General features: G+C 41.7%; 1 protein-coding gene across 5 annotated transcripts in view; it reads left to right on the top strand.

Moving 5' to 3' along the window:
• The window catches only part of ZC4H2 (zinc finger C4H2-type containing), a 115,581-nt gene extending 103,808 nt beyond the window's left edge, over positions 1-11,773 (top strand). For 2 of the 5 annotated variants that reach the window (XM_063660601.1, XM_063660600.1), the window contains 4 exons: positions 5,927-6,353; positions 7,917-8,089; positions 8,962-9,124; positions 10,267-11,773. In XM_063660601.1, the coding sequence (XP_063516671.1) occupies positions 6,198-6,353; positions 7,917-8,089; positions 8,962-9,124; positions 10,267-10,380 (606 nt within the window). In that variant the 5' untranslated portion in view covers positions 5,927-6,197 and the 3' untranslated portion in view covers positions 10,381-11,773. The remainder of the gene's footprint in view (positions 1-5,926; positions 6,354-7,916; positions 8,090-8,961; positions 9,125-10,266) is intronic. The other 3 variants (XM_054471566.2, XM_054471565.2, XM_054471567.2) reach the window with 2 other exon arrangements.
• The last annotated feature ends 874 nt before the right edge of the window (positions 11,774-12,647 follow it).

The raw sequence follows: 12,647 nt of genomic DNA, 5'->3' as shown, positions 1-12,647 counted from the left end.
ATACCATTCAGGACATAGGCATGGGCAAAGACTTCATGACTAAAACACCAAAAGAAATGGCAACAAAAGCCAAAATTGACAAATGGGATGTAATTAAACTAAAGAGCTTCTGCATAGCGAAAGAAACTATCATCAGAGTGAACAGGCAAACTACAGAATGGGAGAAAATTTTTGCAATCTATCCATCTGACAAAAGTCTAATATCCAGAATCTACAAGGAACTTAAACAAATTTACAAGAATAAAACAAAGAACCCCATCAAAAAGTGGGTGAAGGATATAAACAGACACTTCTCAAAAGAAGACACTTAAGTGGCTGTCAAACATATGAAAAAAGCTCATCATCACTGGTCATTAGAGAAATGCGAATTGAAACCAAAATGAGATACTATCCCACACCAGTTAGAATGGTGATCATTAAAAAGTCTGTAAACAACAGATGCTGATTATGTGGAGAAATAGGAATGTGTTTACACTGTTGGTGGAAGTGTAAATTAGTTCAACCATTGTGGAAGACAGTGTGGTGATTCCTCAAGGATCTAGAACCAGAAATACCATTTGACCCAGCAATTCCATTACTGGATATATACCCAAAGGATTATAAATCATTGTACTATAAAGACACATGCACACATATGTTTATTGCAACACAGTTCACAATAGCAAAGACTTGGAACCAACCCAAATGTCCATCAATGATAGACTGGATAAAGAAAACGTGGCACTTATACACCATGGAATACTATGCAGCCATAAAAATGGATGAGTTTATGTCCTTTGCAGGGACATGGATGAAGCTGGAAACCACCACTGTCAGCAAACTAACACAGGAACAGAAAACTAAACACTACATGTTCTCACTCATAAGTGGGATTTGAACAAAAAGAACACATGGACACAGGGAGGGGAACATCACACACTGGGGCCTGTTGGGGTGGGGGGCTAGGGTAGGGATAGCATTAGGAGAAATACCTAAAGTAGATAACGGGTTGATGGGTGCAGCAAACCACCATGGCATGTGTATACCTATGTAACAAACCTGCACGTTCTGCACATGTATCCCAGAACTTAAAGTATAATAATAAAAAAAGAAAGAAAAAATTGATAAATTGGACTTTTAAAAAAAAATTAAATACTCTTCCAAAGACCCTTTCAAGGTGACAAAAAGGCAAGCTACTGAGTGGGAGAAAATATTTTCAAGCCACGTGTCTGTGGAAGTACTCAAATCTGGAATATATAAAGAAGTATTAAAACTCAACAGTGAGAAAACAAATACGGTTGTCCCTCATTGTATAGAGGTCCTAGGCCTCTACCTGTACCAAAATTTGCACATATCCATACTCAATCTTACAGTCAGCCCTGGGCATACAAAAAGTCAGCCCTCCATATATGCAGGTATTACATCCTGCGAATACTGTATTTTTGATCCATATTTTGTTGAAAAAAATCCATGTACAAGTGAATCTATGCAGTTCAAACACATGTTGTTCAAGGGTCAATGGTAATCCAGTTAGAAAATGAACCAAAGACATGAGCAGACATTTCATAGAAAAGGATATATGTATGGCAAAGAAGTATGTGGAAAGGTGTTCCACATCAATAGGCATTAGGGAAATGCAAATTAAGATCACTTTGAAGTATCACTACATATTTATTATGATAGTTAAAATAAAATAGTTGGCCAGGTGGAGGGACTGGATCACTCATATTTTGCTGGTGGGCATGTGAAATGATACACTCTGGAACAGTTGGGCAGTTTATTGAAAAGCTAAATGTGCAATTATCATATAACCCAGCAATACTCTTGGATGAAAACTTAAGGTTACCCTAAAACTTGTACATGGATATTCATAGTGGCTTTATTCATAATTATCAAAAATTAGAGTCAGTCTAGATGTCCTTTAATAGACATGTTTGAGATTGCCATTGCATGGTGGTAATAAAGAATAGACCAACTTTAGTTGGTTTTATTTTTATATTTTAATTTTCTACACACAGCATACCCCCTTATTGTCTTCACCCCAGGGTAGACTGTTGTTACTGCCCTGCACTTGATGCACCACTATTGAAAGATATTAGCGGCACCATCAAAGCCTGCAGTGACATTGTTGTCCCTCCGCTAAAGCAAGGACCAGGCTTCCCTCAGAAACTGACTTTACAAATAGTAAATAGAGGCTCTTTCTGAAACCTATCTTCATAAACATATTTCCCTCTCCTAACAAGGAGTCTTGGCCCTTCTGCCCTTTAGTCAGGGTCTTGGTCCTTGGTATTTCTTGCCACAGGGGGCAATAGACAAAGGCTCCCAAACACCTTGAATGGAGGCAGACATTGTGGCTATGTACCTTGTACCCAAAGGATTAAGCTGCCATCTTGCTGGTGGCAGCCCTCCACCCCAGAGAGAGGAAATGCCACTGGTGCTTTGAGGAAGGCTTTGCGCCTTTGATTTTCCATGTCAAGTCAGCACTTAACTGTGACCCTGGACACATGAGGTGAAAAATCTTTGGTTTATTTTGGCATTAATGTATCTTGCCCAACAACATGGGTTTCTGTAAACAGAAGTAGGCATGGAGGGAGGATTAGATAAAAGGGACTCATCCAAGCAGGGATAGCTGCACTATGCTGATTTCTATTAAATGGCAATGGGAGAGACCCTCTTACCCCTGATTTCAGTTAGTGGTAGTTACTTTCATCTTAATAGAATTAATTACAAATTGGGAAGGCTTGGGTCAGCTTCATAAAATGCTGTTATTTATGTTGACATTTTTATGTGGCTTTAGCTAATATATTTTTTAATTTTAGATTCAGGGGCTACATGTGTACATTTATTATATGAATATATTGCATAATATTGAGGTTTGGGCTTCTAGTGTACCCATCACCCAAATAGTGAACATTGTATCCAATAGGTAATTTTTCAACATTTATTCCCTTCCCATTCTCCCACTAATGATAATTATTTTAATCTCAGTAACCAGCAATATACCTGGCCACTCATGCATGTGTACACACACAAACCCTATTTGCTGTAGTGGAAACCATTATGGTGAAGGAGATATCCATGGTGGAAGAGTTGGGCAGAGTGGAGAAAGAAGGACCCTATCATTTGTTGACTGTATGTGCCACATACTCTGCTTGGTGACTTTACATGTCTTAGCTCATTTAATCCTCACCACATAATGTGTAAAGTAGATGCTATTATTATTCCTGTGTTACTGATGAGGAAGCCAAGGCTGAGGGAAGTGAAGTGAGATGATCAGATAATGTCATTCTTCCGGTGCTTAAATTTATAAAACTTCCCCTTCCACTGAGGATAAAAGTCCCAACTCGTCCCAGTCTCCAAGCTGTGTTTTAGGCCCTGTCAAACTCCCTAGTTTTATCTAGGCCCCTCTCCCTCTTGCAGTAGGTGCTCCAGCCACACTGCTCTTTACTCAGTTCCTTTAATGTGCCATATTCTTCTTCTGTGGGGCCATTACTCATGCTATTCTTTTTGTCTGGACTGTTCTCCTGTGTGCCCACCTGCACTCACCAGCGAACTCCTATTCATTCTTCAGGTCTCAGATTTCACATCCTCAGTTCTCAGGGAAGCCTCCTCTGACTGTCCTCTTTACCCTGTAGTGTCCCTCAGACTATGTTAGGTCCCTTTGTTGTATCCTTCTATCACATTCTGCATCTCCTCCCTACCACTAATATGATTTTACATACAACCTTGTGTTCAGGATCGATTTTCTTCATTAGATGAAACTTGCTGTCTATATACTGTCTTGTTCTCTGCTCTATCCCTACTACCTAGTACAATGCCTGGCACATGATAGGTATTCAATAAATAATTATTGACTGAATATATATTGAAACCCTCTATAATTAATACATAGTAAGTGCTCAATAAATATAGTTAAAATACAGTTGTTATTATTGTCCAAAAGCAAATAGTTAATCAGAGGCAGAACCAAGATTTATAATCGAAGTCTGAGTCTAAAGTGCATGCTTCTTTTATGATATGACTTTGTCTGCAGAAATAGGTTCTTGGCCCAGCACTGCCCTAACTGGTTGTAGGACACTTAGGGTAAGACACTATACTACTCTGAATCTTAGTTTTTCCATCAGTAAAATGGTTATGGGAGTAGGCAAAGTTCAGATTTATCTTCATGTAACCTAGAAAAGGAGGAGAATAGAAGTCTAGATAGATGGGGATATAAGCAAATAAGTAATTAACCAATACAAATCAGTATCTTCCCTCTGCAAGACAGTTGATGAGCTATAACAAGAACCCTTGATGTTTTTATGCCCTTCAGCCTGGTAACCCTGTTCAAAGGCAATATAGAGTAGTGGATGGTATGTAGGCTTCGGTGTTAGAGAGCCCTGGTTCAAATCCCAACATCCAATTTACTAGCTCTGTGGTACCGGGCAAGTTACCATCCTGAACCTCACTCAATTCCCTTCTCTACAAATGGGATAACACCCACCTTTTAACCTATTTCTAAGGTTAAAAAAAAATACAATAGCATGAAAAGATGTTTTCTTAGTATAGAAAGAGAAACTTCTCCCACCATCCTACCCACCTAACAGTTCTTTCTGTAGTTCTGTGCCATTGAAGGCTACCTCTTGAGGCAAGAGGCACAGGCAATGTTGAGAAAAGAGAGACTGAAGACAAGCAGGCTGATGTCAGAAGCCAGAGTCCAGTGTGTGGAGTTGAATCACCCGTAGGATAGACTGGGGCAGAGGGGAAGATCAGCTTCTGAGGGAGAAGAAAGGAGACTACAAATCTGAGTAAGGGGATAATGGCTAGGCAGATCCTGAGAAGCATGGTAGGGAGCCAGTGGGAAGCCACATGCCTTAGAGGGCACCCCTTTCAAAACTTTGTAGCCCTTTCCCAGAGGCAGGCTTCAAATAATCTTATTAAAGACCCTTGAAACTGTGTTTCTTCCAAATCTTTTTCTTATTTAGTCACATGCATGTATGTTTTGAAATTGTAATCTTAGTGTGTACACTTTTTCAGCGAGTATCTTATCTTCAACATTTTCTATGTCACAAGTCTTCAGTGGCTGTCAAATATCCTAATTTTGCTGAAAGCCCAGAAAGTACATCTCTGTGTATGAACTTTTTGCTTCCTTGAATTACCTCCTTAAAATATATTCCCAAGTATAGGATTCCTGAGCCACAGGGTGTACAATTGGGATTTAATGACCAAAACCAGGTTTTTGTTTTTCTAAGAAAGAAATTACCTATAATATCCTTTCCCCTTCCTTTTCTGGAACTGATAAACACACCCTCTAGAGTTGTGCTGTCTAATATGACAGCCATTAGCCACACGTGGCTGTTTAAATTTTAAGTTTGATTAAATAAAATTCAAAACTCAGTTCCTCAGTAGCACTGGCCACATTACAAGTGCTCAGTAGTCACATATGCATAGTGGCTATTATACTGGACAGCACAGATACAAAACATTTCCATCACTGTAGTAAGTTTATTGGACAGTGCTTCCTTAGAGTTTCTCAAGAGATCATTTTTGGTTTCTTGGGTGGGAGTTCTTTGTGTTCAGGACTTTCCTGGGCATTGAGAGGCTATTTAGCATCTCTGGCCCATGTCCACTAAATGCCAGTAACACATTTCCTTGAGTCAATCTAACAGCCAAAACACTCCATATTTGCAAATGCCCCATAAGGGAACAAAATTAACCCCATTCGAGACCCACTGAGCTTTTAGAGGAAAACATCTCCTAACTTTTTCTTGAGACAAGGTCTTGCTCTGTCACCTAGGCTGGAGTGCAGTAGTGCAATCATAGCTTAAGCAATCCTCCTGCCTTATCCTCCTGAGTAGTTGAGACTACTGGCATGTACCACCATGTGTGGCTAATTCTTTCTTTCTTTCTTTCTTTTTCTTTTTCTTTTTCTTTTTCTTTTTCTTTTTTTTTTTTTTTTTTTTTGTAGATATAAGGTCTCACTATGTTGCCCACGCTGGTTTCAAACTCCTGGGCTCAAGTGATCCTCCTGCCTCTGTCTCCCAAATTGCTGAGATTACTGGCATGAGCCACTGCACCTGGCCTTCTTTTTTGAGATGGCCTCAGGTTGGCTCTGCCTGGAGAGGGGGAAGCTTGTAAAGATGGCTTAGAAAAAAAGTCCTGGCTCCATTTCTATTTTCTCCCTTCTTTTGCTGGCCTGTTTCCTGCTTTTTGCAAATTGCAGGAACAAGACCCTGCAGATGGAGAAGATCAAGGCTCGTTTGAAGGCTGAGTTTGAGGCACTTGAGTCAGAGGAAAGGCACCTGAAGGAATACAAGCAGGAGATGGACCTTCTGCTACAGGAGAAGATGGCCCATGTGGAGGAACTCCGACTGATCCACGCTGACATCAATGTGGTACGTGGCTGCCTGGAGCCTATCTCTAAAGCCCTTGAGAAAGAGGTAGTGGTGAGTGATAGGGCCTCTCCTTGAGATGTGGCTCTGGCCAAGCTCAGGGAGCAGGCATCAGTGCAGGCTGTGGTAGAGTAGAAGAATTCAGGAGTTGTGAGATCCAGCCCTGGCTCTGTCACTAACTGACTATATATCACTGGACAAGTCCCTTCTCTCTGGGCCTCATTTTCCCTCTCTGCACTATAAGAGGGACTCAGTACCCTCTAAATGTACTGATTTGATGTGCTCTCATTCTGGGATTCTGGGAGTTGAGAGCTAGTCTTGGGGAAAAGCAGAGCAGGCAGCTGCCTCTAGAATGTAGTTTAAAGCGCTCCAAGCTTTCAGTCAGACCAAACAAATCATCTCTGCCTGCTACCAAAGTGAGACTTCCTCATTGGTATCTCCTTTGGAAACTCTTGGAACATGGAATATGAACTGTCTGCTAAGGTGGTAAGCTCCCCTCTTTTGGAGTTATTCAAGCAGCATCTTAATGGACACTTGTATGAACTGCTGTACTGATGATTCCTTCACAAGGAAGGAGGTTGGCAGTGCTGACCAGTAAGGTCTTTTCAAACCTTTATCGCCCATAACCATGAGGAATATATTTTTTAAATTTACTTTCAAAGGAACTAAGTTTATATTTCTGGGAAACTCATTTCTGTGGCAATACTCATTTTCTGATGTTGTCAGACCTAGGATCATAAAGGAAATATGAATGAGGTTTGGACAGTAAGCAATTGGGATTTTCTGTGTTAGAGATCGCAGAATTCTAGATCTCGTAAAGTATTGACAGTTTGGCTGCCAGCTAACCAATGATACAGGGCCAGTTAAATGAGGAAGCTATTTGCCAGAAGGGCTAAGAATATAAGCCAGTGGATCTCAAACTTGAGCATGCATCAAAGCCACTTTGAGAGCCTAAGACACATATTGTTAGACTCCAGCCCCGATTTTCTGACTTTGTATGTCTGAGGTGAGCCTAAGAATATGCATTTCTGAGTTCCCAGGTGATGCTGATGCTGCTGATCCCTTGGCCACATTTTGAGAATCACTGATCTAGGAGAAAGACTGCTGGCCTGGGAGGCAGAAGCCCTAAGTCTTTATGCAGGATTTGATGCTAAGAAGTATTTCCCCAGGAAAGTCTCTTTTTCTCTTTGAGCCTCAGTTTTCTGTAAAATGGGAGTAAGGTGGACTAAATGAGCTCTGAAGGACATTCCAGCTCTAAGATACTATATTTGAACAATACCATTTATTTAGCAGTAAATATTAATTTAGCCCCTTTACTGAGTACTTTATATGAATTCTATCATTACATCTTCACGAAGATTGCATGAGTTAAGCACCAGATTATCACCATTATACAGATGAAGAAACTGAGGCTTGACCAGAGTTACATAGAGAGGGCATGGGAGATCAAGGACTTGAATATAGACTGAATAAGTTCTGGAGCTTGTGCTATTATTCACTCAGCTATAGAGCCTCTCTGAGAACCTTAGGATCTTTTCTCTGTGCCTTTCCCACTCTATGTTCCAGATGGAAAACACTATCAAACAATCTGAGAATGACCTAAACAAGCTGCTAGAGTCTACAAGGAGGCTGCATGATGAGTATAAGCCACTGAAAGAACATGTGGATGCCCTGCGCATGACTCTGGGCCTGCAGAGGCTCCCTGACTTGTGTGAAGAAGAGGAGAAGCTTTCCTTGGAGTAAGCTACCTGTCCCCAGTCCCTACAACATACCCTCCCTCTGACCCACATACATACCTACATACCTACACACACACGGGCATGTATACATACACAAAGCCTAGCCTGAAAGTCAGAGTACCTAGTTTTAGTCCCAGGCCTTTCAGTGGCTGACTCATTGTGTGATCTTGGGCAAGTCTCTGTGCCAGCTTGTTAAAACAGAAGGAGGATTATTAAACTGGATGAATTACTAGATGAATTAGAACAACTACTAGGTGGCTTTTTAAATTCTTTGTGTGATATTGACAATACAAGACTATGTCTATAACTCTTAAGAGATCATTTCCCAAGTCAGGGTCTAGAAGGGGATATCTAGAAACCTCTAAAAACACAAAAGACTGAGCTTTCCTGGTCTTCAGGAAGTAGGCTGGGACTTCATCTCCTGGCTCAGAGTTAAGAACTAGGCTTCCCTTGCAGAGAGACAGAATTTGACCTGGTAGAGGAAATCATTTCCTAAAGGTAGAGCAAGATGTCTGTGGAGTTTGTGAGCTTTCTATTCTTAGAGATATGTCACCCGAGGCCTTAGGACACTTAATAGGAATACTCAAAAGAGCATGAGATAGCAGATAGGACTGAATACCCTTTAAGGACCTTGCTAGCCCTAAGATTTCTTGGTCTTCTTGGCCTATCAGAGCTAAGGACCAAGAGGATTATCCTTCTCATCAGACATTGGGCCTAGTACCCAGGGACAATAGCCTTGTGCTTGGGAAGGTGTGGGGACCTTCTAGAATGAGCCACAGCTCAACCCTTGGTTGTATGGCATGGAGTCTTCAAGAGGAGCAAGGTTCTCGTTGCTTTCAGAATGATCTAGCCAGTGTCTCTCATCTCCAAAGTTACTTTGAGAAGCAGAAAGCAGAATGGCAGACGGAACCTCAGGAGCCCCCCATCCCTGAGTCCCTGGCCGCTGCAGCCGCTGCCGCCCAACAGCTCCAAGTGGCTAGGAAGCAGGACACTCGGCAGACGGCCACCTTCAGGCAGCAGCCCCCACCTATGAAGGTAAGTGAGCTGGGTAATGGTTGTGGAGGAAGCAAAGTATCCTCCCATGGAAGGGCCGTGGAAGGCTAGTTCTGGGTCTTTGGCTTTATTTATGCTGGGCCTTCTTTTAATAGCCTTTGCTTGTGACACAGTGGAAGGGGTGACATGGGTGTGCTGTGTTGGACCCACAGGTTTTGTTGCCCCATGTTCCCAGAGGTGTTAGAATGCAGGGAGATTTTCAGGCCCTGCTAAAGTGCAATTCTAAAAGTTAGAAATGACTCTTACACAAATATGTAATTAGCATGTATCATAAATGAGGGAACCAGCAGGATTATAAAGCTGGTTCCAGGAGGATTTGAGGAACAAATATCTATATAGTCAAGAAAGGAGAGGAAGGCTGAAACAAATTTGCAAAGTTAGATACAAAACTGGTTTACATCCCACAGGACAATAAAACTGTAACCTTTATAGTTACTTTTTCTTCCAAACAGAAGTAATTTGCATCTCTACTGGGCAAAAGCCATTTGCAGCTTATCAGTGTAACATCACAGAGCCTGGGTCCTAATCAATTGGTAAATAGTCAAACAAAGAGACATACTTCTAGAGCAGGGGTCATCAAACTACAGCCTACAGGTCAAATCTAATCTGTTCCCTGTTTTTGTTAAAGTTTTATTGGCCCACATGCATGTCTGTATTTGCAAGCTGTTGCAAACAACATGCATACAAGCTATTGTCTATTACTTCTTTCATGCAAAACAGAATTGAGTAGTTGCAGCAAAGATTATATGATGTAAAAAGTCTAAAGTATTTGCTGTCTTGGCCTTTCCAGAAAATGTTTGTTGACCCCTATTCTAGAAAATTAAATAGTCCTTAAGTGGGCCTGTTAGACAATGCTTCATTATAATGATGAATAGATGTGTAGTTATCATTTTGCCTTACTTTCTAGTTTCGTATACTTTTTCTCAACACCCTTCTCTGAACTGGGTTATGTCCTTCCTTCCCATCTTCTATGGCATCCAAGAATACTTGAGTCTACTCACTGATTATTGCTCCCTTCTAATGGGAAATCACTTTGCTTTCTGGGCCCCTGGGGAATCAGAAGTCTAAGCTGTTGCCTGGAAGAATCTGACCACTAACTTTCTTTTTCCTGTGTCCCTCACCAGGCCTGCTTGTCATGTCACCAGCAAATTCACCGGAATGCACCTATATGCCCTCTATGCAAGGCCAAGAGTCGGTCCCGGAACCCCAAAAAGCCGAAACGGAAGCAGGATGAATAAAGAAAGGGAGAGCACATGAAGCTTTGCTAATTATAACCCCTCACCTTGACCAGAGTCATTGATGTCCTGATGTGAAACGACCCTTGCCCAACCCCACGAAGTCTCCTATTTAATGTGATGGAAGCACAACCCCTCTCTCACTTTGCTCCTGTTTCTTTCTGCTCTTGGGATTTCTGGTTTAGGAAGAGATGTGGTTCAGGTGCTAAACAGTGTGTCTGATGATCCCTTCTCTCCCACTCACATTTCAACCCCTGCCCTTGTTTGGAGCTAAGGGAAGGGCAAAAGGCTCAGATATGATTCTCTATCTCTTGTGCCTGAGGCCTGGAGCCTAAGGAGCTGTAGGGTCTGAGGGGCAGGGGAGGCCCATATCTTGTTTCAGGTAAAGGACCCAGTATTTTCCCTCCTTGTACTTTTGCCTTAGGTTCTGAAGGGACAATAGTCTTCATGTTGGATTCTCCAACAGGCTGGGTGCATGTATCCCCCTACTCTTACCCTCATCTCATCCTTAAGGCCCATAGGTAGCTTGGACAGGCCCTCCTTTTCATAATCATTTGGGAGGCATGGCTGTAATTCTTTAGCTTGCCCCACTTCTGTCTCCCAGACATACTAAAATTCTTAGGTACTAGGCTGTTTGTCTTGGGATCTTAAGATCAGTGAACCTTCCCCCAATATCTAGTCTTTGCAAATTCTAGTAGAAGATTTCCACAGTGAAATCAGTAAGCCAGACCAACTCTACATCTCCTGCCTAACCTACTGCCTAAGTCATTAGGGCTGAGGGCTCAGCTGTAGGGGCTTCCTTAGGCTGAGATGGCCCCCAGGCTGACATCTGTGTTGGCTTTTGTTCAGAACCATTACTCTGGCACATGCTCAAGGAGTAGATTTAGATTTGAGTAAATGCCAATCACTTTACACATGAAGGTGGGTGGGACTTTCCTTCCATTCATCCCTTGCTCTCTTGGATCTGAACTCTTCTGTAGCCTCAGCTCAGGGCAGCTGCTGGCCTCTCCTGTCCTGTGGATTGTGCAGGTGGCCTTTCCTCCCAAAAGAAAAGGCATCAGGCTCCCCAAGCCCCACAGCTCTCCTTTCCACCAAAGCCAGGTTTCCTGGTAAGGTCACTCAAAGATAAGGGATGGGGATGGGGGCTGACTGACAAAAAATTTTAGCCCCAGGTCTCAGTACCTGGCTGGGGAGGGGGATATTTTTCCTTCCTTAAGTAGTTTTACATTGCCACAGTGTGTATGTGTTCACAATATAAAATGTTCCTCTGCTCTTTGAAAGTAAGAGTGTTGTGTCTGTACAAATCCTTTTAACATGCATTAATTGGAGTAAATTCTGAGTATCTACTGTGTATTGGGTAATACAAAAGATGTAATGTCATTTACCTTTCTGGGTAGCTCTTGTTTGCTCTTATTCATTCCACCTTACAAATGAGAAAGCCAGGCACCAAGGACAATAATTTACCTAATTATCACAATAATTTCCATTTATTTAGCACCTACTCTGTGCCAGGTCCCTATGCAAGTTGCTTAGTATAAATGATTGTATTTGACTCTCAAAATACCTTACAAGCTAAGTATTCTTATCACCATTTAAAAAAAAAAAAGGATACTGAACCTCCAAAAACTTAAAAGCTTTTTCAGAGTTAAACAGCTAGTAATAGGAAATTGCAGGATTTGGAGCCAGCTTTGTCCAACTCCAGAGCTCATTTTTTTCTACTTCTTCTCCATGATCATTTTTAAGAAAACCTTTCTCCCTTTTGGAATGGCTTGATGATGAGAGTGGTTGAAATAACTTTGGAACTGAAATCAATGACTGGGTGTCAAATGACTGATTCAGGGATATAAAGGCCTTGTTGCCTGTAGGGATACAATAGGGAACAACTTTAAATGGATATCCCAGCTTCAGAGCTCCCTTAGAGTAAGCTGAGTTTGCCATTAAGACTGCACCACAGATAAGCATCTCCCTCTGTCTAATCCTGCTTCTTTACCTCCCCTTCCCTTCCACAGGTGTTAATCCCAAGGGCTCCCTGAGTAATATCCTGTACACTAATCTGTCTCTGTGCTTGTCAGGGAATTCAACAGCTAAATAAAACCTCTCTGTGCCTCAGTGTCCTCATCTGGAAAATGGGGAAAATATTAGCACTTATTTCATGGGATTGTGAACAATGTGAGGCACATAGTAAGCACTCATAAGTATTAACATCCTTTTATCCACTGTGCCTCTGGGTTTAGGTAGATTGGAACACTAGTCAAAAATTATACTACTCA

The sequence above is a fragment of the Pongo pygmaeus genome, chromosome X, assembly GCF_028885625.2.
Source record: "Pongo pygmaeus isolate AG05252 chromosome X, NHGRI_mPonPyg2-v2.0_pri, whole genome shotgun sequence".
In the NCBI taxonomy this organism is placed as follows: domain Eukaryota; kingdom Metazoa; phylum Chordata; class Mammalia; order Primates; family Hominidae; genus Pongo; species Pongo pygmaeus.
This window is presented reverse-complemented; position numbering and strand designations above follow the sequence as displayed.